The following is a 26,312-nucleotide window of genomic DNA, read 5'->3' as shown; positions in this document are numbered from 1 at the left end:
AAAAAAAAGGCTTTGAAAAGACCCCTGGTGGCATGTCTGGTGGGATAAGTGTGTGTGTCAGAGCTGTGTGTATGTTGACTATGCAAACAATTTGCAAAGAATTGATGCTGAATTGATGCTGGCATGCATAGTATTTATATTAGCCCATCAATGAACAATAACCACACACACACACACACAGTTTATGTATTGATGCGTTAAACCAAAGGGTTTATTGAAGCACAGCAGAAAAACAGAACTCATCATCAACGGTACAAAAACGGCTAAACACCCATACACGGTCCTCTACAGCATGGTAACACACCAAGTGAGTGGTAGAAAAGTCAGGTGAACATGTATGGGTTCAGCCTAGCACTGACAAGTCTGTAACAGAAATGTCAGAACAGTTCCACTAGTTAGCTGATTGACGGAGTGCGATCAATAATCAAAAGAGAACCATCCCAATTTAGGGGACGGCAGGAGTTTCAGTGTCTGATAATATATGCATGGGAAAATATTTAGGAAGATAATCCTATTGACCTGAATGGGAACATTTGTTGTAGGGATTGCATTTGTAAGGGAAAACACAGTAACATGCCATAGGATGTATCCATTACAACTAATTCAGAGAGGAACAATAGAAGAGTGTTAGGACACACAGATCAGATATACTAACCCAACACAAAGCGAGAGAGAAAAATGACTGAGAAACACTGTTTCCTGATAAATGACTTCACCCTTCAGTGAAATATGAGTCACTGCCCCCGATACACACAGATATATAACTCTGGGAAACACTGTACCCAATAAATTACTTCAACCTTCAGTGAAATATGGGAGTCACTGTCCCCGATAGATAACCACACACACTGGTAGGCAAAAACTACCACCAACACTTATCATTATGGAAGACACTGCTGCTGATAATAGTTCAAATCAGAAATATAAACTGCTCCAAAATAACACTGGTTAACAGAAAGAACTCTTTCGCTGCCTGAATAATATTATTTTTATACGTTCAGCTCAGAGTGGCGAGATTTAGCATGTTTGTTTTGGTGAGCCCATGCTGCATCAGAAATTACACCATATTACCTATAGAGTTAACTTCTTCTGACCAGAGCCATTTAAGGCTATATATAAAATTGTAATTACAGACGTGACCCAAATAGCTATACCTCCCCGACATGTCTAAAACATGCTTAGACTTTGTAAATTCACCATGGACTCCGAATTGAAGTGCATGACATCCGCTGCCGTCGGTTACCATGTTTCTGTGGTGATACCCAGATGCTGAGGTTTCTGTTTCCATAGTAATGTGTGGGAGCAGTCGGTGATGTATTTCTGTTAACAGAGTCATGTATACAGCGGAAGTCTGACCATCTGGACAGCTGGACAGTCTTTCATCCGGGTCAAAGCGATTGTGTCGGTCTCAATTCTCTTCCCCCATTAGATTCTGTTCTCACTTCAACTGCAAGGCAAACTGAAAGGCAATATTTAAACCACATGTCATGGGACCTTGGATGGTCACAGTCTGTATACGTGACTCTGTTGCTTCAGCAGATGTTGCCGTAGTAAGAGACAGTATAACTGCCATAAGTATGGAAGACATTGCTCCCGATAACTTTATCAAATTAACTGATAACTTTATCAAAAACCAAATGAACAAACACATAGCCGTCAAGTCTGGAAGGCACAGCTCCTGATAACTTTATCAAAAACAAAATGAATGACATTTAAACATGTATAGTGAGCACTGGCACTGAAAAATAAATCAACTCTTAACCTAAACTAACAACATGAAACTGCCATAAGTCTGAAGGCACTGCTTCCAAAAATGTTATAAAAATAAACAAGAACTTTATCATCATTAAAACAGAGAACATTTATAGTGGACTGATAGATATATAACGTATAAATAGGCTCCTCTGTGTCGAGGGGTTAGAGGTCGATCAATCTCAACATTGTTCAGGAAGTCCAGTAACCGAAACTGGAAGGAATGACAGTAGTTCCTGGTCTCTTATTACATCGTCACCCCCGACCAATCCGTCTTCATCTCATCCTGGATTTTACAGTGAACCAGGACGGACGGACGGACGGACAGACGCACACTGTTACATCTGGTTGTCGCTGTCCCAGACGTCTCCAGAGAGAGCGTTGGCACAGCCCTGTAGCGTCCAGGTGGCCAGGGCCAGCTGGGTCCGCAGCACCTCTCTGTCCTCACCCTCCAACAGGGCTGCCAGGGTGTGGGAACCACGGCCAAACAGCAGGTGGCGGAATGGAACCTCTTTGGGGGAGACATATGGAGAAAGGAGGTTGTGTTCCACCTAGGGGGAGAGAGAGGAGAATCCAAGTGTTAGTTTATGAATCAAGACAGAACCACTACTGATTGACTTGTGTTCACTATAAAACTGGAGCCTTATGGCATTGATCAGTTAGATTACAAGGGTGTGTGTGTGTGTCTCACTCTCATGATGCGGTCGTTGATGTTGTGGCAAGCCAGTGTGTCAGTGAGGTCGGTGTTGAGTAGGTCAGTGTTGAGGTCAGTAGCAGCTCTACTGTAGGATCCTAAGGCCATGATGAGCCAACGGGCTGACAGACTCTCAGCAGAACCATCCTGTAACAACACAATAACATTAGAACTATACCTAACAACAACAACAAACAAAAACAATCATGTCATATAAACAAACCCGGGTGACTTGTTTGAGGCGCTGGTTGATCTTGACCACAGATTGGCTGAGAACCATCCTGTAGCGTTGCACATCTAGACGTAGCACGTGGTCGTGGACCAATCGTAACGCCAGCTGACCTGCGACCAATCCCGCCCCAGTGGCTAGGGAATTAAGACGATGGGCGGTGGCGTAACCAAGGTGATCCTTGTTGTCAAGAGAGGTGCCGTAGTACGGGTAGGCCTCAGACTGCAACACGCGCGCATGCACACACACATACACACACACACACACACACACACGGGAGACAAAGACAGACAATTCTATTACAGACAGTTGTCGAAATCAAACTATCTGTAAACAAAACATCGAAACCTGAGAGTGTGTGTGTGTGTGTGTTAGTGTTTGTGAAGGTGTGTGTGTGTTAGTGTTTGTGAAGGTGTGTGTGTGTGTTAGTGTTTGTGAAGGTGTGTGTGTGTTAGTGTTTGTGAAGGTGTGTGTGTGTGTGTTTGTGAGTGTTTGTGAAGGTGTGTGTGTGTGTGTGTTAGTGTTTGTGAAGGTGTGTGTGTGTGTTAGTGTTTGTGAAGGTGTGTGTGTGTGTTAGTGTTTGTGAAGGTGTGTGTGTGTTAGTGTTTGTGAAGGTGTGTGTGTGTGTTAGTGTTTGTGAAGGTGTGTGTGTGTTTAGTGTTTGTGAAGGTGTTGTGTGAAGGTGTGTGTGTGTTAGTGTTTGTTAAGGTGTGTGTGTGTTAGTGTTTGTTAAGGTGTGTGTGTGTTAGTGTTTGTGAAGGTGTGTGTGTGTTAGTGTTTGTTAAGGTGTGTGTTAGTGTTTGTTAAGGTGTGTGTGTGTTTTGTTTGTGAAGGTGTGTGTGTGTTAGTGTTTGTTAAGGTGTGTGTGTGTTAGTGTTTGTGAAGGTGTGTGTGTGTTAGTGTTTGTGAAGGTGTGTGTGTGTTAGTGTTTGTGAAGGTGTGTGTGTGTTTAGTGTTTGTTAAGGTGTGTGTGTGTTTTGTGAAGTGTTTGTTAAGGTGTGTGTGTGTTAGTGTTTGTGAAGGTGTGTGTGTGTTAGTGTTTGTTAAGGTGTGTGTGTAGTGTTTGTGAAGGTGTGTGTGTGTTAGTGTTTGTGAAGGTGTGTGTGTGTTAGTGTTTGTGAAGGTGTGTGTGTGTTAGTGTTTGTGAAGGTGTGTGTGTGTTTGTGAGTGTTTGTTAAGGTGTGTGTGTGTTAGTGTTTGTGAAGGTGTGTGTGTGTTAGTGTTTGTGAAGGTGTGTGTGTGTTAGTGTTTGTGAAGGTGTGTGTGTGTTAGTGTTTGTGAAGGTGTGTGTGTGTTAGTGTTTGTGAAGGTGTGTGTTGTTAGTGTTTGTGAAGGTGTGTGTGTGTTAGTGTTTGTTAAGGTGTGTGTGTGTTAGTGTTTGTTAAGGTGTGTGTGTGTTCGTGTTTGTGAAGGTGTGTGTGTGTTAGTGTTTGTGAAGGTGTGTGTGTGTTAGTGTTTGTTAAGGTGTGTGTGTGTTAGTGTTTGTGAAGGTGTGTGTGTGTTAGTGTTTGTTAAGGTGTGTGTGTGTTAGTGTTTGTGAAGGTGTGTGTGTGTTAGTGTTTGTTAAGGTGTGTGTGTGTTAGTGTTTGTTAAGGTGTGTGTTTAGTGTTTGTTAAGGGGTGTGTGTTGTTGTGTTTGTTAAGGGGTGTGTTAGTGTTTGTTAAGGTTGTGTTTGTTTGTTAAGGGTGTGTGTGTTTAAGGGGTTGTGTTTGTTAAGGTGTGTGTGTTATTGTGTTTGTTAAGGTGTGTGTTATTGTGTTTGTTAAGGTGTGTTTGTTAAGGTGTGTGTGTGTGTTAGTGTGTGTGTGTTAGTGTTTGTTAAGGTGTGTGTTAGTGTTTGTTACGGTGTGTTAGTTATTGTGTGTGTGTGTGTGTGTGTTAGTGTTTGTTAAGGTGTGTGTTATTGTGTTTGTTAAGGTGTGTGTGTTATTGTGTTTGTTAAGGTGTGTGTTAGTGTGTGTGTGTGTCTCACCCCCTGAGAGACGAAGCGGAAGGAGAGAGAGGGGATTCCAGAGAATGCCAAGAAGGGATATGCAGAGTCTTCCATCTTCATGGGCTCAAACCTAATCACACATACACACGCACACACACACACGCACACACACACACACACACACGCACACACGCACACACACACACACACACACACGCATGCCTATTGTACACACATATCTTTGGAGTGATCTATCATTGGAGTGATATGTGAGGTGTACTCACACTGCCTTCTCAAAGTTGACTCCAGACACCTTATCATACAGAGACTTCCCAGACTCTCCAAAACCAATGGGATTCTTCACCTCCTTCATGGTGCTTTCCAGAAGGCTGTAGAGTAGGGGACTGGCAGACACTTTGAATTCACCATGGCCTGAAGATCACACACTATTAGATTAGAAGGATACTTTGTATGAAGTATTTTTGTGGTTGTGTGTACTCACCAGTGACCACTCCATCCAGACTGATGTAGGTGAAAGCTCTTCTGTCCAGAGAGGAGAAGAAACCCTGGAGAGGAACACACACGACATTATATACCCCACCCTGCTAGTGTGGAGGCTGGTCCAATCAGCGCCTTCCAGCAACATATTATTAGCACCTAATACCATTAGAACACTGACATATCAGAATACTTTCCACCCAGTGTGTGTGTTGAACTGTAAGGGGTGTGTGTGTGTGTGGAACTGTAAGGGGTGTGTGTGTGTGTGAACTGTAAGGGGTGTGTGTGTGTGTGTGAACTGTAAGGGGTGTGTGTGTGTGTGAACTGTAAGGGTGTGTGTGTGTGGAACTGTAAGGGGTGTGTGTGTGAACTATAAGGGGTGTGTGTGTTGAACTGTAAGGGGTGTGTGTGTGTGTGTGTGTGTGTGTGTACTATAAGGGGTGTGTGTGTGTGTGGTGAACTGTAAGGGGTGTGTGTGTGTTGAACTATAAGGGGTGTGTGTGTGTGTTGAACTATAAGGGGTGTGTGTGTGTGTGTGTGGTGAACTGTAAGGGATGTGTGTGTGTGGTGAACTATAAGGGGTGTGTGTGTGTGTGAACTATAAGGGGTATGTGTGTGTGGTGAACTGTAAGGGGTGTGTGTGTGTGTTGAACTATAAGGGTGTGTGTGTGTGGTGAACTGTAAGGGGTGTGTGTGTGTTGAACTATAAGGGTGTGTGTGTGTGTTGAACTGTAAGGGGTGTGTGTGTGTGTGAACTGTAAGGGGTGTGTGTGTGTGTGTGTGTGAACTGTAAGGGGTGTGTGTGTGTGAACTATAAGGGGTGTGTGTGTTGAACTATAAGGGGTGTGTGTGTGTGTGTGTGTGTGTGTGTACTATAAGGGGTGTGTGTGTGTGTGGTGAACTGTAAGGGGTGTGTGTGTGTGTGAACTATAAGGGGTGTGTGTGTGTGTTGAACTGTAAGGGGTGTGTGTGTGTGTGAACTGTAAGGGGTGTGTGTGTGTGTGTTGAACTGTAAGGGGTGTGTGTGTGTGGTGAACTGTAAGGGGTGTGTGTGTGTTGAACTGTAAGGGGTGTGTGTGTGTGTGAACTGTAAGGGGTGTGTGTGTGTGTGAACTGTAAGGGGTGTGTGTGTGTGAACTGTAAGGGGTGTGTGTGTGTGTGTGAACTGTAAGGGGTGTGTGTGTGTGTGTTGAACTGTAAGGGGTGTGTGTGTGTGTGAACTGTAAGGGGTGTGTGTGTGTGTGAACTGTAAGGGGTGTGTGTGTGTGGTGAACTGTAAGGGGTGTGTGTGTGTGTGTGAACTGTAAGGGGTGTGTGTGTGTGTGTTGAACTGTAAGGGGTGTGTGTGTGTGTTGAACTATAAGGGGTGTGTGTGTGTGAACTGTAAGGGGTGTGTGTGTGTTGAACTATAAGGGGTGTGTGTGTGTGTTGAACTGTAAGGGGTGTGTGTGTGTGGTGAACTATAAGGGGTAACTGGGGTGTGTGTGTGAACTATAAGGGGTGTGTGTGTGTGTGAACTGTAAGGGGTGTGTGTGTGTGTGTGAACTGTAAGGGGTGTGTGTGTGTGTTGAACTATAAGGGGTATGTGTGTGTGTGTGAACTGTAAGGGGTGTGTGTGTGTGTGTGAACTGTAAGGGGTGTGTGTGTGTGTTGAACTGTAAGGGGTGTGTGTGTGTGGTGAACTGTAAGGGGTGTGTGTGTGTGGTGAACTGTAAGGGGTGTGTGTGTGTGTGAACTGTAAGGGGTGTGTGTGTGTGTGTTGAACTGTAAGGGGTGTGTGTGTGTGTTGAACTGTAAGGGGTGTGTGTGTGTGTTGAACTGTAAGGGGTGTGTGTGTGTGTGAACTGTAAGGGGTGTGTGTGTGTGTGTGAACTGTAAGGGGTGTGTGTGTGTGTTGAACTGTAAGGGGTGTGTGTGTGTGTTGAACTGTAAGGGGTGTGTGTGTGTGTGAACTGTAAGGGGTGTGTGTGTGTTGAACTATAAGGGGTGTGTGTGTGTGTTGAACTGTAAGGGGTGTGTGTGTGTGTTGAACTGTAAGGGGTGTGTGTGTGTGTTGAACTATAAGGGGTGTGTGTGTGTGTGAACTATAAGGGGTGTGTGTGTGTGGTGAACTGTAAGGGGTGTGTGTGTGTTGAACTATAAGGGGTGTGTGTGTGTGTGAACTGTAAGGGGTGTGTGTGTGTGTGAACTGTAAGGGGTGTGTGTGTGTGTTGAACTGTAAGGGGTGTGTGTGTGTGTTGAACTATAAGGGGTGTGTGTGTGTGTGAACTGTAAGGGGTGTGTGTGTGTGTGAACTATAAGGGGTGTGTGTGTGTGTTGAACTATAAGGGGTGTGTGTGTGTGTGAACTATAAGGGGTGTGTGTGTGTGGGGTGAACTATAAGGTGTGTGTGTGTGTGTGGTGAACTATAAGGGGTGTGTGTGTGTGTGTGTGTGTGTGTGTGTGAACTATAAGGGGTGTGTGTGTGTGTGTGTGAACTATAAGGGGTGTGTGTGTGTGTGTTGAACTATAAGGGGTGTGTGTGTGTGTGAACTGTAAGGGGTGTGTGTGTGTGTGAACTATAAGGGGTGTGTGTGTGTTGAACTATAAGGGGTGTGTGTGTGTGTGGTGAACTATAAGGGGTGTGTGTGTGTGAACTATAAGGGGTGTGTGTGTGTGGGGTGAACTATAAGGGGTGTGTGTGTGTGTGTGTGTGTGTGTGAACTATAAGGGGTGTGTGTGTGTGTGTGAACTATAAGGGGTGTGTGTGTGTGTTGAACTATAAGGGGTGTGGGTGTGTGTGTGGTGAACTATAAGGGGTGTGTGTGTGTGTGTGAACTGTAAGGGGTGTGTGTGTGTGTGTGTGTGTGTGTGTTGAACTGTAAGGGGTGTGTGTGTGTGTGTTGAACTGTAAGGGGTGTGTGTGTGTGTGTGTTGAACTGTAAGGGTTGTGTGTGTGTGTTGAACTATAAGGGGTGTGTGTGTGTGTTGAACTGTAAGGGGTGTGTGTGTGTGTTGAACTGTAAGGGGTGTGTGTGTGTGTTGAACTGTAAGGGGTGTGTGTGTGTGTGTGAACTGTAAGGGTGTGTGTGTGTGTTGAACTATAAGGGGTGTGTGTGTGTGTGTGAACTGTAAGGGGTGTGTGTGTGTGAACTATAAGGGGTGTGTGTTGAACTGTAAGGGGTGTGTGTGTGTGGTGAACTGTAAGGGGTGTGTGTGTGTGTGAACTGTAAGGGGTGTGTGTGTGTGGTGAACTGTAAGGGGTGTGTGTGTGTGGTGAACTGTAAGGGGTGTGTGTGTGGTGAACTATAAGGGGTGTGTGTGTGTGGTGAACTATAAGGGGTGTGTGTGTGTGTTGAACTGTAAGGGGTGTGTGTGTGTGTGTTGAACTGTAAGGGGTGTGTGTGTGAACTATAAGGGGTGTGTGTGTGTGTGTGTGAACTGTAAGGGGTGTGTGTGTGTTGAACTGTAAGGGGTGTGTGTGTGTTGAACTGTAAGGGGTGTGTGTGTGTGTTGAACTGTAAGGGGTGTGTGTGTGTGTTGAACTGTAAGGGGTGTGTGTGTGTGTTGAACTGTAAGGGGTGTGTGTGTGTGTTGAACTGTAAGGGGTGTGTGTGTGTGTTGAACTGTAAGGGGGTGTGTGTGTGTGTGTGTGTGTGTGTGAACTGTAAGGGGTGTGTGTGTGTGTTGAACTGTAAGGGGTGTGTGTGTGTGTGTGTGTTGAACTGTAAGGGGTGTGTGTGTAGTTCACCTCCAGCCACTCTGTAGCTCCAACACTGCCGTACTCTCCTGCACTCCAACTGGCAAACACCAGACTCCTCCTGGGACGGAAACCATCTACACACACACACTGATGTCAGAATGTGTGTGTGTGTGTGTTTATGCATTAATGTGTGTGTTTATGCATTGATGTGTGTGTGTGTTTATGCATTGATTGATGTGTGTGTGTGTTAATGCATTGATGTGTGTGTGTGTGTTAATGTATTGATGTGTGTGTGTGTGTGTGTTAATGTATTGATGTGTGTGTGTGTGTGTGTTAATGTATTGATGTGTGTGTGTGTTAATGTATTGATGTGTGTGTGTGTGTGTGTGTGTTAATGTATTGATGTGTGTGTTAATTAATGTATTGATGTGTGTGTGTGTGTGTTAATGTATTGATGTGTGTGTGTGTGTGTTAATGCATTGATGTGTGTGTGTGTGTGTTAATGTATTGATGTGTGTGTGTAATGTATTGATGTGTGTGTTAATGTATTGATGTGTGTGTGTGTGTGTTAATGTATTGATGTGTGTGTGTTAATGTATTGATGTGTGTGTGTTAATGTATTGATGTGTGTGTTAATGTATTGATGTGTGTGTGTGTTAATCTATTGATGTGTGTGTGTTAATGTATTGATGTGTGTGTGTTAATGTATTGATGTGTGTGTGTTAATGTATTGATGTGTGTGTTAATGTATTAATGTGTGTGTGTGTTAATCTATTGATGTTACCTGTGTGCACCATCTCAGACACAGCTCTAGCCAGCTCCAGTAGCAGTGTGGTCCCGACAGTGGCTTTAGCGTAGCCTGGACCCCACGCATCCCTCTGAGCCCCCAGTAACACGTACCGATCTACACACAAACAGTAAAATTAACACAAACCCACTCACAAACACAAACACTGTGCATAGAGATTATACATTACTGTTCAAATGTACAGAGTTCAAAGATAATGTTGGAGTGTTCTGTGTGGCTTGGTTGGAAAAGGTTTGGTGTTAGCAATGCCAGGGTTCTAGGCTTGAATCCTGCTGGAGTCACATTCACTACAATGGATGCACTCACACAGACAGACACATACCTGGCTCAGTGAAGCCCTTGATGACTCCAAAGACGTTGTGGATCTCTGTGTCCTGCAGCACGTTGTTCACCTCCACAGTAACATCTTCACTACTAGCCCCTCCCAGGGTGTACTTCACATTGTCCAGTGAGCCTTTAAAACTGAGAGGGGACTCAAGCCCACCTATACGCCTGGGGATAGATCGACAGTTACGTGTGTGTGTGTGTGTGTGTGTGAGAGAGAGTTTGTGTGTGTGTGGTCTTACGTTAGTATCTTGGCAGCACTAGCAGCAGTAATACTTTGGGCCAGTACAGTAGGAAGACCAGAAGACTGGGTGGGAGGGAACTGGGTGTGGTTGAAGGAGGGGAAGCCTGGCGTGAAGGGGTCCCCTGAACCTAGATGGACCTACAGGAGAACATCACAGAACGCCAGACAGAACGTGAACATAGAACGTTAAATGGTTGTAGTTGAAGAAGCATCTCTGAATCAGGCTCGGTAAGATTCACCTTGTAGTGTTGTGAGTACTCACATGTCCGTACAGTTCAGTAGTTGGTTGGAACCTGTAGTCTTTAGGGTCGAGGTAAATTAACACAGCAGATACTCCCAATGCTGCTACATTAGCCACCTGAAACACAGACACGCAGAAGTACACTGAAATCCACCCACAAACACCCACACACACACACACACACACACACACACACACACACACACACACACACACACACACACACACACACACACACACACACACACACACACACACACACACTTACCTGCTGTGCCAGGCTGATCTGTCCTGTAGCTCTCAGTAGAATCACAGTGCCATTCAGCTCAACCTTCAGATTCTGTAGCAGCATCAAATCCTCTTGACTCCCATAGTTACCATACACCGCCTTGCCCTGCAGACACACAAAACAGATCCCCCTTGTGAGATTCAGGCAACAACTGTGATTGCAAACATCCAATGTGGCAGAAAATATGTTACAAACATGCCACTTTCCAAGCCTTTAACCTTAACAGATTATTTTGGCTCAGATTTCACACTATGAAATATTGGCCCAAAATATCAAAAGAGATGATCAGTCAATATAATTCAATGTGGACATCCGATTGGCTGACCTGAGCTTTTCCTGTGGCACTATAGGCCAGATAGCCCTTAGGCTGGCCCACCTCCTCTTGGCCAATCATAACACGGTTTGGCTTCTGACTGTGGGTAAAGGGATTGGAGAGGAGAATGTTACAAGCAAAGTAGAATTATGAGACAGAGGGTGTGTGTGTATGAGACAGTGTGTGTGTGTGTGTACCTGTTGGCTGTCTGTAGTTGGACATAGTGTACGTCAGTCCAGGGCTCCATCTCCAGACTCTTAAAGCTGTCAAACACATGATATTCCAGAATGCCATCTGCACTGCTCCCTGCCACGTGATCTGTCTGTTCAACATCACTGCAGAGAGACAGGGTGGACTGTATTTCACACTACTTTTGGATTATAATTGGATTTTAAATCTTGCGTGAATGTCCTGCTTAATATAATGTGTGTCATCATCACAAATCAACTGAATTATACTTAAAAAACACATAGGCTGTAACAAAAGCTAGCCAATGTCAATGAGCATTAGCATTCTAGCTAACAAATGCTTCATCCAAAATAGTTATTTTGCGACGCTCACAATCAAATATCTTAGCAAAAGTTCAAGCAATAATCAAAACATAATTGTAAGCGCATTAGAACGCCCCAAAATATATTTTGTTTAGAAGTAATAAAAAGTAAATGAACAGCATTCTCACATAGGTGTTCCTTTTGTCCAGGTGGGAAAGGGCAATAGAGATTGCATCATCTGTGGATCTGTTTGGGCAGTATGCAAATTGGAGTGGGTCTAGGGTTTCTGGGATAATGGTGTTGATGTGAGCCATTGCCAGCCTTTCAAAACACTTCATGGCTACGGACGTGAGTGCTACGGGTCTGTAGTCATTTAGTGTTCTTGGCCTTTGTGTTCTTGGGCACAGGGACTATGGTGGTCTGCTTGAAACATGTTGGTATTAGACTCAATCAGGGACATGTTGAAAATGTCAGTGAAGACACCTGCCTGTTGGTCAGCACATGCCCGGAGCACACGTCCTAGTAATCTGTCTGGCCCTGCAGCCTTGTGAATGTTGACCTGTTTAAAGGTCTTACGTCGGCTACGGAGAGCATGATCACACAGTTGTCCGGAACAGCTGATGCCCTCATGCATGCCCCAGTGTTGCTTGCCTCGAAGCGAGCATAGAAGTGATTTAGCTCGTCTGGTAGGCTTGTGTCAATGGACAGCTTGCGGCTGTGCTTCCCTTTGTAGTCTGTAATAGTTTGCAAGCCCTGCCACATAAGACAAGCGTTGGAGCTGGTGTAGTACGATTCAATCTTAGCCCTGTATTGACACTTTGCCTGTTTGATGGTTCGTCCGAGAGCATAGCAGGATTTCTTAGAAGCTTTCGGGTTAGAGTCCCACACCTTGAAAGCGGCAGCTCTGCCCTTTAGCTCAGTGCGAATGTTGCCTGTAATCCATGGCATCTGGTTGGGGTATGTACATACAGTCACTGTGGGGACGACGCCCTCAATGCACTTATTGATAAAGCCAGTGACTGCGGCATTCATTTGGGAGTTTTGGATAGGATTACCGTGACCAATGGTCACAGTGAATTTGAATGCGGTCATGACTGGTGAATGCCGGTGTGGCGGTAATATGGTCAAAAACCCTGTGTGTGTGTGTACCTCAGTCTGCTGTTGAAGGCGTCAGGAGTCAGTCTTTGTGCCAGCAAGCTGGTGATGTCATTCCAGGATAGAGAGGATTCTACTACAGCCTCCTCAGCTACGCCCACTTCCTGCTCAGAATCACAAGTGATTGGCTCCTTGCGGGGAGAGTGGTGGCTCACATAGCCAATCAGATAACCTAAAACAAAGAAAGTGAAGAGAGTAAGACAAGAGAGAGTGGATGAATTCGTTTTGCATTGCCTGGTTCCCCAGGTGGCTGGAGATTTCACTTTAGGACCAATGGAAGGGTCTAAAATGTGTAAACTGCGCCAGGCGATGCAAGACGAACTTGCCCAGGGAGAGAGGGTGAGTGTGACAAAGAAATTTAAAAAAGAGCATGAGGAAGAGTATGTACCGATGATGAAGATGAAGAGGGTTCCAAGAGCCAGATAACACACTTTGTGGTTGTTTTGCTGTGGGCGGGGCCTGTATGAGGGCGAGCCTCCTGGTTGGCCCACCTGCTCAGAGGGGGCGTGGTCATCTACTTCATCATCAGACAGTCTCACCTCCACGTGGCTCCCTTCGTCTCCCTCTTCGTCCGACTGCAGAGTGAAGTGGCTGTACCGCTCACTGTTAAACTACACACACACACACACACACACACACACACACACACACACACACACACACACACAACTGAACAAAAATATAAACAAAACTTTTAAGAATTTCATAAGGAAATTGTTGACTGATTTCCTTATGAAGGAAATCAGTCAATTGAAATGAATTCATTAGGCCCTAATCTATGGATTTCACATGACTGGGAATACAGATATGCATCTGTTGGTAACAGATACCTTAAAAAAAAAAGAAAAGAGGGGCGTGGATCAGAAAACCAGTCAGTATCTGGTGTGACCATCTTTTGCCTCATGCAGCACGACATCTCCTTCACATAGAGTTGATCAGGCTTCCAGTTCTTCCAGTTCTCTGCTGCTAATGACTGGAACGAATTGCAAAAGTCACTGAAGCTGGAGACTTATATCTCCCTCTCTAACTTTAAGCATCAGCTGTCAGAGCAGCTTACCGATCGCTGTACCTGTACACAGCCAATCTGTAAATAGCCCACCCTACTACCTCATCCCCATATTGTTATTTATTGTTTTGCAGCCAAGTATCTCAACTTGCACATCATCATCTACACATCTATCACTCCAGTGTTAATGCTAAATTGTAATTATTACCTATTTACTATTTATTGCCTTTACCTCCCTACTCTTCTACATTTGCACACACTGTACATAGATTTTTCTATTGTGTTATTGACTGTGTGTTTGTAGATGTAACTCTGTTGTTGTTTTTGTCGCACTGCTCTGCTTTATCTTGGCCAGGTCGCAATTGTAAATGAGAACTTGTTCTCAACTGGCCTACCTGGTTAAATAAAGATGTTCTCAACTAGCCTACCTGGTTAAATAAAGGTGTTCTCAACTGGCCTACCTGGTTAAATAAAGGTGTTCTCAACTGGCCTACCTGGTTAAATAAAGGTGTTCTCAACTAGCCTACCTGGTTAAATAAAGGCGTTCTCAACTGGCCTACCTGGTTAAATAAAGGCGTTCTCAACTGGCCTACCTGGTTAAATAAAGGTGTTCTCAACTGGCCTACCTGGTTAAATAAAGGCGTTCTCAACTGGCTTACCTGGTTAAATAAAGGTGTTCTCAACTGGCCTACCTGGTTAAATAAAGGTGTTCTCAACTAGCCTACCTGGTTAAATAAAGGTGTTCTCAACTGGCCTACCTGGTTAAATAAAGGTGTTCTCAACTGGCCTACCTGGTTAAATAAAGGTGTTCTCAACTGGCCTACCTGGTTAAATAAAGGTGTTCTCAACTAGCCTACCTGGTTAAATAAAGGTGTTCTCAACTGGCCTACCTGGTTAAATAAAGGTGTTCTCAACTAGCCTACCTGGTTAAATAAAGGTGTTCTCAACTAGCCTACCTGGTTAAATAAAGGTGTTCTCAACTAGCCTACCTGGTTAAATAAAGGTGAAATAAAATGAAAACAAAAAGGCTGTTGATTGTGGCCTCTGGAATGTTGTCCCACTCCTCTTCAATGGTTGTGCGAAGTCGCTGGATATTGGCGGGAACTGGAAAACGCTGTCGTACACGTCGATCCAGAGCATCCCAAACATGGCTCATTGGGTGACATGTTTGGTGAGTATGCAGGCTATGGAAAAACTGGGACATTTTCAATTTCCAAGAATTGTATACTTATCCTTGCGACATGGGGCCGTGCATTATGCTGAAACATGAGTTGATGGCAGCGGATGAACGGCAAGACAATGGGCTCAGGATCTTGTCATGGTATCTCTGTGCATTGAAATTGCCATAGAGAAAATTCAATTGTGTTGGTTGTCTGCCCATACCCCCACCATGGAGCACTCGGTTAATTAACAAAGTTGACATCAGCAAACTGCTCGCCCACACGACCCCATGCACATGGTCTGTGGTTGTGAGGCCGGTTGGACGTACTGCCAAATTCTAAAAAACAATGTTGCAGGCGGCTTATGGTAGAGAAATTAACATCAATTCAGCTCGTGGACATTCCTGCAGTCAGCATGCCAATTGCACGCTCCCTCAAAACTTTAAACATCTGTGGCATTGTGTTGTGTGACAAAACTGCACATTTTAGGGTGGCCCTCTATTGTCCCCAGCACAAGGTGCACCTGTGTAAGGATCATGCTGTTTAATCAGCTTCTTGATATGCCACACCTGTCAAGTGGAAGGATTATCTTGGCAAAAGAGAAATGCTCACTAATAGGGATGTAAACAAATTTGTGCACAACATTTGAGAGAAATAAGCTTTTTGTGTGTATGGAAAATTTCTGGGATATTTTATTGGAGGGGCTAGCGGCAGAAGGCCCAGCTTAGATAATCGACATACTTACTATTATTCCGCCGCCTACTCCTCCTACAGCGTTTATGCTAGAAACGCCGTTCCAACTTCAGATTGTGCAGAATGGTCTGGATCGAGTTGCTTGTAAACAACGTTTTGATATTTGTTATACTTTTTACATTATTAAATTGTATTCGTTTTTTGGCCCAAAACCGCCAGCATGGGATTTCTCAAGATTTAAATCCTCGCCATTGTGACATCATAACTTCCAACTGTCATTTTCTCATGCAACTTTTGACCCAAATCAGCTAATAATTCCACTTTGCAACCACTTAGACAGAAAATTAGCAGCTTACCAGCTTCGTCTACTGGCAAAATCTGGCATTTGCTGTTTTTACCACTAACACTATTACATACCACAACTGTACAACTTCAGACCATATCTAGTGACCACAACCACACAATTACATACCACAACCACATAACTTCTGACAACACATTTGAACTACTTACCATATCCATACAACCTTTTACCACCTCACAACTACTGAACCACATAACTACTGAACCACATAACTACTGAACCACATAACTACTGAACCACATAACTACTGAACCACATAACTACTGAACCACATAACTACTGACCTCTACCGCACAACTTCTGACCACATCTAGTGACCACAACCCCACAATGATACTCGGCTATACTCGGCCTTGTCTCAGGATGGTAAGTTGGTGTTTGAAGATATCCCTCCAGTGGTGTGGGGGCTGTGTTTTGGCAAAGTGGGTGGGGTTATATCCTGCCTGTTTGGCCCTGTCTGGGGGTATCATCGGATGGGGCTACAGTGTCTCCCGACCCATCCTGTCTCAGCCTCCAGTATTTATGCTGCAATTAGTTTGTGTCGGGGGCTAGGGTCAGTCTGTTATATCTGGAGTACTTCTCCTGTCTTATCCGGTGTCCTGTGTGAATTTAAGTATGCTCTCTCTAATTATCTCTCTCTTTTTTTCCTCTATCTCGGAGGACCTGAGCCCTAGGACCATGCCTCAGGACTACCTGGCCTGATGACTCCTTGCTGTCCCCAGTTCACCCGTTCGTCCTACTGCTCCAGTTTCAACTGTTCTGCTTGCGGCTATGGAACCCTGATCTGTTCACCAGATGTGCTACCTGTCCTAGACCTGCTGTTTTCAACTCTCTAGAGACAGTAGGAGCGCCAGAGATACTCTGAATGATCGGCTATGAAAAGCCAACTGACATTTACTCCTGAGGTGCTGACCTGTTGCACCCTCTACAACCACTGTGATTATTATTATTTGACCCTGCTGGTCATCCATGAACATTTGAACATATTGGCCATGTTCTGTTATAATGTCCACCCAGCACAGCCAGAAGAGGACTGACCACCCCTCATAGCCTGGTTCCTCTCAAGGTTTCTTCCTAGGTTCCGGCCTTTCTAGGGAGTTTTTCCTAGCCACCGTGCTTCTACACCTGCATTGCTTGCTGCTTGGGGTTTTAGGCTGGGTTTCTGTACAGCACTTTAAGATATCAGCTGATGTAAGAAGGGCTTTATAAATACATTAGATTTGAATTGAATGACATACCTCATCCACATAACTTCTGACCGCAATCAAATTCTGACCACAATCAAATTCAAATCAAATCAAATCAAATTTTATTTGTCACATACACATGGTTAGCAGATGTTAATGCGAGTGTAGCGAAATGCTTGTGCTTCTAGTTCCGACAATGCAGTAATAACGAGCAAGTAATCTAACTAACAATTCCACAAAAAAACTACTGTCTTATACACAGTGTAAGGGGATAAAGAATATGTACATAAGGATATATGAATGAGTGATGGTACAGAGCAGCATAGGCAAGATACAGTAGATGATATCGAGTACAGTATATACATATGAGATAAGTATGTAAACCAAGTGGCATAGTTAAAGTGGCTAGTGATACATGTATTACATAAGGATGCAGTCGATGATATAGAGTACAGTATCAACGTATGCATATGAGATGAACAATGTAGGGTAAGTAACATTATATAAGGTAGCATTGTTTAAAGTGGCTAGTGATATATTTACATCATTTCCCATCAATTCCCATGATTAAAGTGGCTGGAGTAGAGTCAGTGTCATTGACAGTGTGTTGGCAGCAGCCACTCAATGTTAGTGGTGGCTGTTTAACAGTCTGATGGCCTTGAGATAGAAGCTGTTTTTCAGTCTCTCGGTCCCAGCTTTGATGCACCTGTACTGACCTCGCCTTCTGGATGACAGCGGGGTGAACAGGCAGTGGCTCGGGTGGTTGATGTCCTTGATGATCTTTATGGCCTTCCTGTAGCATCGGGTGGTGTAGGTGTCCTGGAGGGCAGGTAGTTTGCCCCCGGTGATGCGTTGTGCAGACCTCACTACCCTCTGGAGAGCCTTACGGTTGAGGGCGGTGCAGTTGCCATACCAGGCGGTGATACAGCCCGCCAGGATGCTCTCGATTGTGCATCTGTAGAAGTTTGTGAGTGCTTTTGGTGACAAGCCGAATTTCTTCAGCCTCCTGAGGTTGAAGAGGCGCTGCTGCGCCTTCCTCACGATGCTGTCTGTGTGAGTGGACCAATTCAGTTTGTCTGTGATGTGTATGCCGAGGAACTTAAAACTTGCTACCCTCTCCACTACTGTTCCATCGATGTGGATGGGGGTGTTCCCTCTGCTGTTTCCTGAAGTCCACAATCATCTCCTTAGTTTTGTTGACGTTGAGTGTGAGGTTATTTTCCTGACACCACACTCCGAGGGCCCTCACCTCCTCCCTGTAGGCCGTCTCGTCGTTGTTGGTAATCAAGCCTACCACTGTTGTGTCGTCCGCAAACTTGATGATTGAGTTGGAGGCGTGCATGGCCACGCAGTCGTGGGTGAACAGGGAGTACAGGAGAGGGCTCAGAACGCACCCTTGTGGGGCCCCAGTGTTGAGGATCAGCGGGGAGGAGATGTTGTTGCCTACCCTCACCACCTGGGGCGGCCCGTCAGGAAGTCCAGTACCCAGTTGCACAGGGCGGGGTCGAGACCCAGGGTCTCGAGCTTGATGACGAGCTTGGAGGTACTATGGTGTTGAATGCCGAGCTGTAGTCGATGAACAGCATTCTCACATAGGTATTCCTCTTGTCCAGATGGGTTAGGGCAGTGTGCAGTGTGGTTGAGATTGCATCGTCTGTGGACCTATTTGGGCGGTAAGCAAATTGGAGTGGGTCAAGGGTGTCAGGTAGGGTGGAGGTGATATGGTCCTTGACTAGTCTCTCAAAGCACTTCATGATGACGGATGTGAGTGCTACGGGGCGGTAGTCGTTTAGCTCAGTTACCTTAGCTTTCTTGGGAACAGGAACAATGGTGGCCCTCTTGAAGCATGTGGGAACAGCAGACTGGTATAGGGATTGATTGAATATGTCCGTAAACACACCGGCCAGCTGGTCTGCGCATGCTCTGAGGGCGCGGCTGGGGATGCCGTCTGGGCCTGCAGCCTTGCGAGGGTTAACACGTTTAAATGTCTTACTCACTTCGGCTGCAGTGAAGGAGAGACCGCATGTTTCCGTTGCAGGCCATGTCAGTGGCACTGTATTGTCCTCAAAGCGGGCAAAAAGTTATTTAGTCTGCCTGGGAGCAAGACATCCTGGTCCGTGACTGGGCTGGGTTTCTTCCTGTAGTCCGTGATTGACTGTAGACCCTGCCACATACCTCTTGTGTCTGAGCCGTTGAATTGAGATTCTACTTTGTCTCTATACTGACGCTTAGCTTGTTTGATTGCCTTGCAGAGGGAATAGCTACACTGTTTGTATTCGGTCATGTTTCCGGTCACCTTGCCCTGATTAAAAGCAGTGGTTCGCGCTTTCAGTTTCACGCGAATGCTGCCATCAATCCACGGTTTCTGGTTTGGGAATGTTTTAATCGTTGCTATGGGAACGACATCTTCAACGCACGTTCTAATGAACTCGCACACCGTATCAGCGTATTCGTCAATGTTGTTGTCTGACGCAATACGAAACATCTCCCAGTCCACGTGATGGAAGCAGTCTTGGAGTGTGGAGTCAGCTTGGTCGGACCAGCGTTGGACAGACCTCAGCGTGGGAGCTTCTTGTTTTAGTTTCTGTCTGTAGGCAGGGATCAACAAAATGGAGTCGTGGTCAGCTTTTCCGAAAGGGGGCGGGGCAGGGCCTTATATGCGTCGCGGAAGTTAGAGTAACAATGATCCAGGGTCTTTCCACCCCTGGTTGCGCAATCGATATGCTGATAAAATTTAGGGAGTCTTGTTTTCAGATTAGCCTTGTTAAAATCCCCAGCTACAATGAATGCAGCCTCCGGATAAATCGTTTCCAGTTTGCAGAGAGTTAAATAAAGTTTGTTCAGAGCCATCGATGTGTCTGCTTGGGGGATATATACGGCTGTGATTATAATCGAAGAGAATTCTCTTGGTAGATAATGCGGTCTACATTTGATTGTGAGGAATTCTAAATCAGGTGAACAGAAGGATTTGAGTTCCTGTATGTTTCTTTCATCACACCATGTCACGTTGGCCATAAGGCATACGCCCCCGCCCGTCTTCTTACCAGAAAGATGTTTGTTTCTGTCGGCGCGATGCGTGGAGAAACCCGCTGGCTGCACCGCTTCGGATTGCGTCTCTCCAGTTAGCCATGTTTCCGTGAAGCAGAGAACGTTACAGTCTCTGATGTCCCTCTGGAATGCTTCCCTCTGGAATGCTAAATTCTGACCACATCTAGTGTCCACAACCACAAAACTCCTGACCTCAAACCCACTATTACAAACAACACAACTTCTGATCACACATTTAACTACTAACCATATCCAAACAACTTTTGACCACAACTACTGACAACAACCACAGAACCACATAACTACTAACCCACATAACTACTGACCCACATAACTACTGACCACAACTACTGAACCACATAACTACTAGTCCACAAAAGCTGCGGCCCTTGCAGAGCAAGGAGAACAACTACTTCAAGGTCTCAGAGCGAGTGATGTCACCGTTTGAAACGCTATTAGCGCGCACCCCGCTAACTAGCTAGCCATTTCACATCTGTTACACCAGCCTAATCTCAGGAGTTGATAGGCTTGAAGTCATAAACAGCTCAATGCTTGAAGCACAGCGAAGAGCTGCTGACAAACGCAGGGAAGTGCCGTTTGAATGAATGCTTACGAGCCTGATGCTGCCTACTATTGCTCAGTCAGACTGCTCTATCAAATATCAAATCATAGACTTAATTATAACATAATAACACACAGGAATACGAGCCTTAGGTCATTAATATGGTCAAATCTGGAAACTATAATTTAGAAAACAAAACGTTTATTCTTTCAGTGAAATACGGAACCGTTCCGTATTTTATCTAACGGGTGGCATCCATCAGTCTAAATATTCCTGTTACATTGTACAACCTTCAATGTTATGTCATAATTACGTAAAATTCTGGCAAATTAGTTCGCAACGAGCCAGGCTGCCCAAACTGTTGCATATACCCTGACTCTGCGTGCAATGAACACAAGAGAAGTGACACAATTTCCCTAGTTCAATATTGCCTGCTAACCTGGATTTCTTTTAACTAACATATATACTTCTGTGTATTGATTTTAAGAATGGCATTGATGTTTATGGTTAGGTACATTCGTGCAACGAATTTTTTCGCAAATGTGCTTTTGTTAAATCATCCCCTGTTTGGCAAAGTTGGCTGTCTTTGTTAGGAAGAAATAGTCTTCACACAGTTCGCAAACTGCTGCATATACCCTGACTCTGTTGCACAGAACGCAAGAGAAGTGACACAATTTCCCTAGTTAAAATAAATTCATGTTAGCAGGCAATATTAACTAAATATGCAGGTTTAAAAATATGTACTTGTGTATTGATTTTAAGGAAGGCGTTGATGTTTATGGTTAGGTACAAGGTGCAACGACAGTGCTTTTTTAGCAAATGCGCTTGTTAAATCACCCGTTTGGCGAAATAGGCAATATAATAGGAAATATGATTCAATGACAAATTAACAGGCAATGCAGGACAAGCTAGATAAACTAGTAATATCATCAACCATGTGTAGTTAACTAGTGATTATGTTAAGCTTGATTGTTTTTTACAAGATATGTTTAATGCTAGCTCCTTGCAGCTCCTTGCTGCACTCGCATAACAGGTAGTCAGCCTGCCACGCAGTCTCCTCGTGGAGTGCAATGTAATCGGCCATGATCGGTGTCCAAAAGTTTTATTTATTATTTAATTAACTACAAGTCAGTTAAGAACAAATTAAGAACAAATTCTTATTTTCAATGACGGCCTAGGAACAGTGAGTTAACTGCCCGTTCAGGGGCAGAACAACAGATTTGTACCTTGTCAGCTCAGGGATTTGAACTTGCAACCTTCTGGTTACTAGTCCAACGCTCTAACCACTAGGCTACTCTGCCGATTCCCGATTCTTATGAAAACTTGAAATAGGCCCCAATTAAAATCGGCCATTTCGATTAATCGGTCGACCTCTAATAACTACTACCGACGTCTAATAAATACTGAACCACATAACTGCTGACCACAACTACTGAACCACATAACTACTGAACCACATAACTACTGAACCACATAACTACTGACCGCTACTACTGAACCACATAACTACTGACCGCTACTACTGAACCACATAACTACTGAACCACATAACTACTGAACCACATAACTACTGAACCACATAACTACTGAACCACATAACTACTGAACCACATAACTACTGACCACTACTACTGAACCACATAACTACTGAACCACATAACTACTGAACCACATAACTACTGAACCACATAACTACTGACCACTACTACTGAACCACATAACTACTGACCACTACTACTGAACCACATAACTACTGACCACTACTACTGAACCACATAACTACTGACCACTACTACTGAACCACATAACTACTGACCACTACTACTGAACCACATAACTACTGACCACTACTACTGACCCACATAACTACTGACCACTACTACTGAACCACATAACTACTGACCAAATCTACTGACTTTCGATGGGAATTAAAAATAACATTTTTACACGTCTTTCCCTACCACAAACGTTTAAAGAGTTTTAGCTAGCCCCACCAACTTTACTTGTAAAGTTACCATCTAGTTTCAGCTCATGAAACATGGGACCAACACTTTACATTAATTTTTTTGTTCAGTATATAGCTAAATGTGTTCGTATAGCAGGGTGTGCATTTGTGTTCTACAGACTCATAGTACATGTAGGAAAAAAGAAAGACCCCTCACCATTTTTGAAAGTGCCGACCTTGCTTGATTGATAGTTGCTGCCATGATATGATGAAGCTAGAGAGAGAGAAAGAGAGAGGAATAGAGAAAGAGGGAGGGAGGGAGAGAAAGAAAGGGGGATGGAGAGAAAAAGAAAGAGGGAGAGAGAAAGAAAGAGGGTAAGAAAGGGCGTAGAGAGCGAGAACAGGTTAGTCTAAAGTCATTTTTGAGGGTATACACATTCTGTTTCTCCCTGAAACTCCCCCTCATGGACTTCATTCGATTGGCTTCCATCATGTTTTTTATACCAATTCAGTGTTTTTAACACAAAACAGAGCAGCCATTCACTGTACCCGAGTTACACCATCAGGCCCAGGAATATTTACTCTGTAAATACACAGGGTTTAAGTGACACACACCCCTATGTGTGTTTCAAGCCCAGGTTACTTCAGGCAGGAAGTTACAATCAAAGCCACAAACCGACACAGAAATACTTCTGCTAGCAACCGACACCACAAATCACTCAACACAAGAGATTATCACACACACAAAGACACACATACATTCCCTCCCTCCTATGATATCCCATCTACTCTTGCTAAGACTGAATACTAGTATGGACCTTGGCGTTCTCTCACACTGAAGCCAAAACACACACACTCTGCTATTACAACACACAGTGAGAAACTCAGAAGATGAATCCCAAATCACCCCCTTCCCCTCACACACCACCACCACATGCACAAGTGTCCCAAAGCTGAGGAAGTGAAAATGATCTACAGTGTAGGGGCTTAGCCCCATTGTCTGATTTCGAGGCTTGACACTTGATGAAATACCTCCCAAATGAAATATTTAACTGAACCAGAGGTGTATATATTGCATAATAACAGGGGGAATTTGTTCATTTGAATGTCATGCTTGTTAATGACTGGGAGATTATATAAGGAGTGTGCTACTCTATTTTTACAGTTTACTCATCAGCACCTCCACATAAAATAACTTCTGGGTGTGCGCCATCTCATGTTTTTTACTCTATTATTGAAAAATGGAACATGAATTGCATCATTCAAGTCACAAGTATGTCCCAGTTGGTTTTATTGTTCCCCTGGCCACTCTCTGGAAGTCACCCTAGGAGTTTAGTCAGAAACACGTGACAATGGAAGGCCCTCCGAGTGAGTTGGTAAAGGCGAGGGGGTGGTCTGGGATTCACAGAGCGTCACAGCATCAAAGACCGTAGAGTAAAAAAAGATCTGGGGCAAGGTTACAAAACTCATAACATCATGTATCTCTAAATCATCTCTGAGCCGTAGCCAAACTCAGTGAAGAGAGAAAACAACCAGCCCTCAGAACCAGTTCTACACCCCCCCCCACAACTGTATCCTTCTCATATTATGCTGCTGCTGGTCGCCAATGACTTAACAGACGAGGAAGCCATAACTACTTCAAAGATAAATCTGCCAGATGCCCTTAGGAAGACTTCTACACCAATTTACAGTTTAACATTGCAATACTGTTTTAGGAACGAGCTAACTAACGTTACAAGAAGCAGTTTGACGTCAAGCTATGAAGTCGTATTGACTGTCAGGCCCTGTTCACATGCTTTTATGGCCAGCCGGCTAACAATAATGACCATAATGGGTAGCTAGCAATATCTTTATTTTCGAATATCATTGACAACTTGAAAGGGACTTATAGCCATTAAATGATAGATGTAACTTAGTTATCTACCGTTAGCTAGTAGCCGATTAATCTCAACTTGATTTATTTATTTAATTAAATCGTTGAGTTTTAAGTCGGCTACTGTAGCTAACTAACGTTACAGCCAGACAGACAGTTGTCGCTAGCTCAGCAATCTTTGCTACAGCTTATCAGTAAAACATTGCAATAAAGCCTCTAGTGTTACCTTTGGTTTGCTAGCTTTCTACTATAGCTAGTCAGTCACCTTTCTCCGCTGACTATCAGTTCTCCGTCACACTCACGCGCTGCTCCTGCTCTGCGTGCTTGGGGGTACTTCCGGGATCACGTACATTACCAATTCCTCTTTCCCAAAACACACACCTGACAATGTGCTTTAGTATCTTTAGCTATTACAGTGACAATAGTGACTGCTGTGGAGGACACAAGAAAACAAAAATAAGCATACTATTGATAGGTCTATTCAAAATGTGCGTGCATGCGGGTATGTTTGGTATCCCTTCCTTGCTTTTGATTTATTTAACCTTTATTTAGCTAGACAAGTCAGTTTAAGAACAAATTCCTATTTACAATGATGGCCTACCCAGCCAAACTCTCCCCTAACCCGGACGATGCTGGGCCAATTGTGCACCACCCTATGGGACTCCCGACCACGGGCAGTTGTGATACAGCCCAGGATCAAACCAGGGTCCAGGGTAGTGACACCTCTAGCACTTAGATATAGTGCCTTAGACTGCTGCACCACTCGGGATCAATGTGGATGATGATGATGGAATTTCCAGTTTTAGATGTTGTCACATACAGTAGCAGTCAAAGGTTTGGACACACCTACTCATTTAAGGGTTTTTCTTTATTTTTACTATTTTCTACATTATAGAATAATAGTGAAGATATCAAAACTATGAAATAACACACATGTGCAACAGTATAATTTTAGACCGTCCCCTCGCCTATACCCGGGCGCGAACCAGGGACCCTCTGCACACATCAACAACAGTCACCCACGAAGCATCGTTACCCATCGCTCCACAAAAGCCACGGCCCTTGCAGAGCAAGTGGAACCACTACTTCAAGGTCTCAGAGCAAGTGACGTCACCGATTGAAACACTATTTAGCGCGAACCACCGCTAACTAAGCTAGCGTTTCACATCCGTTACACATGGAATCATGTAGTAAAGAAAGAAGTGTTAAACAAATCTAAATATATTTCATATTTGAGATTCTTCAAAGTTGCCATCCTTTGCCTTGATGACAGCTTTGCACACTTTAGGCAACCAGTTTCATGAGGTAGTTACCTGGAATGCATCTCAATTAACAGGTGTGCCTTGTTAAAAGTACATTTTTGGAATTTCTTTGGTGAAAAAACGGATGGCACTGTGATAGACTGCATCCAATTTGTTGAGTAGAGTGTTGGAGGCTATTTTGTAAATGACATCGCCAAAGTTGAGGATCGGTAGGATGGTCTGTTTTACGAGGGTATGTTTGGCAGCATGAGTGAAGGATGATTTGTTTCAAAATAGGAAGCCGATTCTAGATTTAATTTTGGATTGAATATGCTTAATGTGAGTTGGAAGGAGAGTTTACAGTCTAACCAGACACCTAGGTGTTTGTAGTTGTCCACATATTCTAAGTCAGAACCGTCCAGAGTAGTGATGCTAGACGGGCGGGCGGGTGCGTGCAGTGATTGGTTGAAGAGCATGCATATAGTTTTACTTGCATTTAAGAGCAGTTGGAGGCCACGGAAGGATAGTTGTCTGGCATTGAAGCTGGTCTGGAGGTTAGTTAACACAGTGTCCAAAGAAG

General features: G+C 44.3%; 1 protein-coding gene across 2 annotated transcripts; it reads right to left on the bottom strand.

Annotated features, from left to right (window-relative positions):
* Positions 1-1,661: 1,661 nt before the first annotated feature.
* LOC112247530 (transferrin receptor protein 1) lies at positions 1,662-24,873 on the bottom strand. 2 transcript variants are annotated; one of them, XM_042308555.1, is made up of 18 exons: positions 24,718-24,873; positions 22,836-22,892; positions 13,042-13,264; positions 12,648-12,825; positions 11,205-11,342; positions 11,020-11,107; positions 10,674-10,799; positions 10,427-10,522; positions 10,163-10,302; positions 9,919-10,088; positions 9,573-9,692; positions 8,837-8,922; positions 5,111-5,174; positions 4,893-5,040; positions 4,648-4,738; positions 2,670-2,897; positions 2,444-2,593; positions 1,662-2,303 (listed from the first exon to the last, which is right to left on the bottom strand). In XM_042308555.1, the coding sequence occupies exons 2-18, from the start codon at positions 22,878-22,880 to the stop codon at positions 2,091-2,093; spliced, it is 2,304 nt and encodes a 767-aa protein (XP_042164489.1). In that variant the 5' UTR covers positions 22,881-22,892; positions 24,718-24,873; the 3' UTR covers positions 1,662-2,090. The 2 variants fall into 2 exon arrangements, with proteins under 2 accessions (XP_042164489.1, XP_042164490.1); XM_042308556.1 differs by having other exon boundaries at positions 24,757-24,826.
* Between the last annotated feature and the right edge of the window lie 1,439 nt (positions 24,874-26,312).

Source organism: Oncorhynchus tshawytscha, linkage group LG29 (genome assembly GCF_018296145.1).
Source record: "Oncorhynchus tshawytscha isolate Ot180627B linkage group LG29, Otsh_v2.0, whole genome shotgun sequence".
In the NCBI taxonomy this organism is placed as follows: Eukaryota; Metazoa; Chordata; class Actinopteri; order Salmoniformes; family Salmonidae; genus Oncorhynchus; species Oncorhynchus tshawytscha.
The sequence above is the reverse complement of the archived record's forward strand: the minus strand, read 5'-3'. Positions and strand labels throughout refer to the sequence as shown.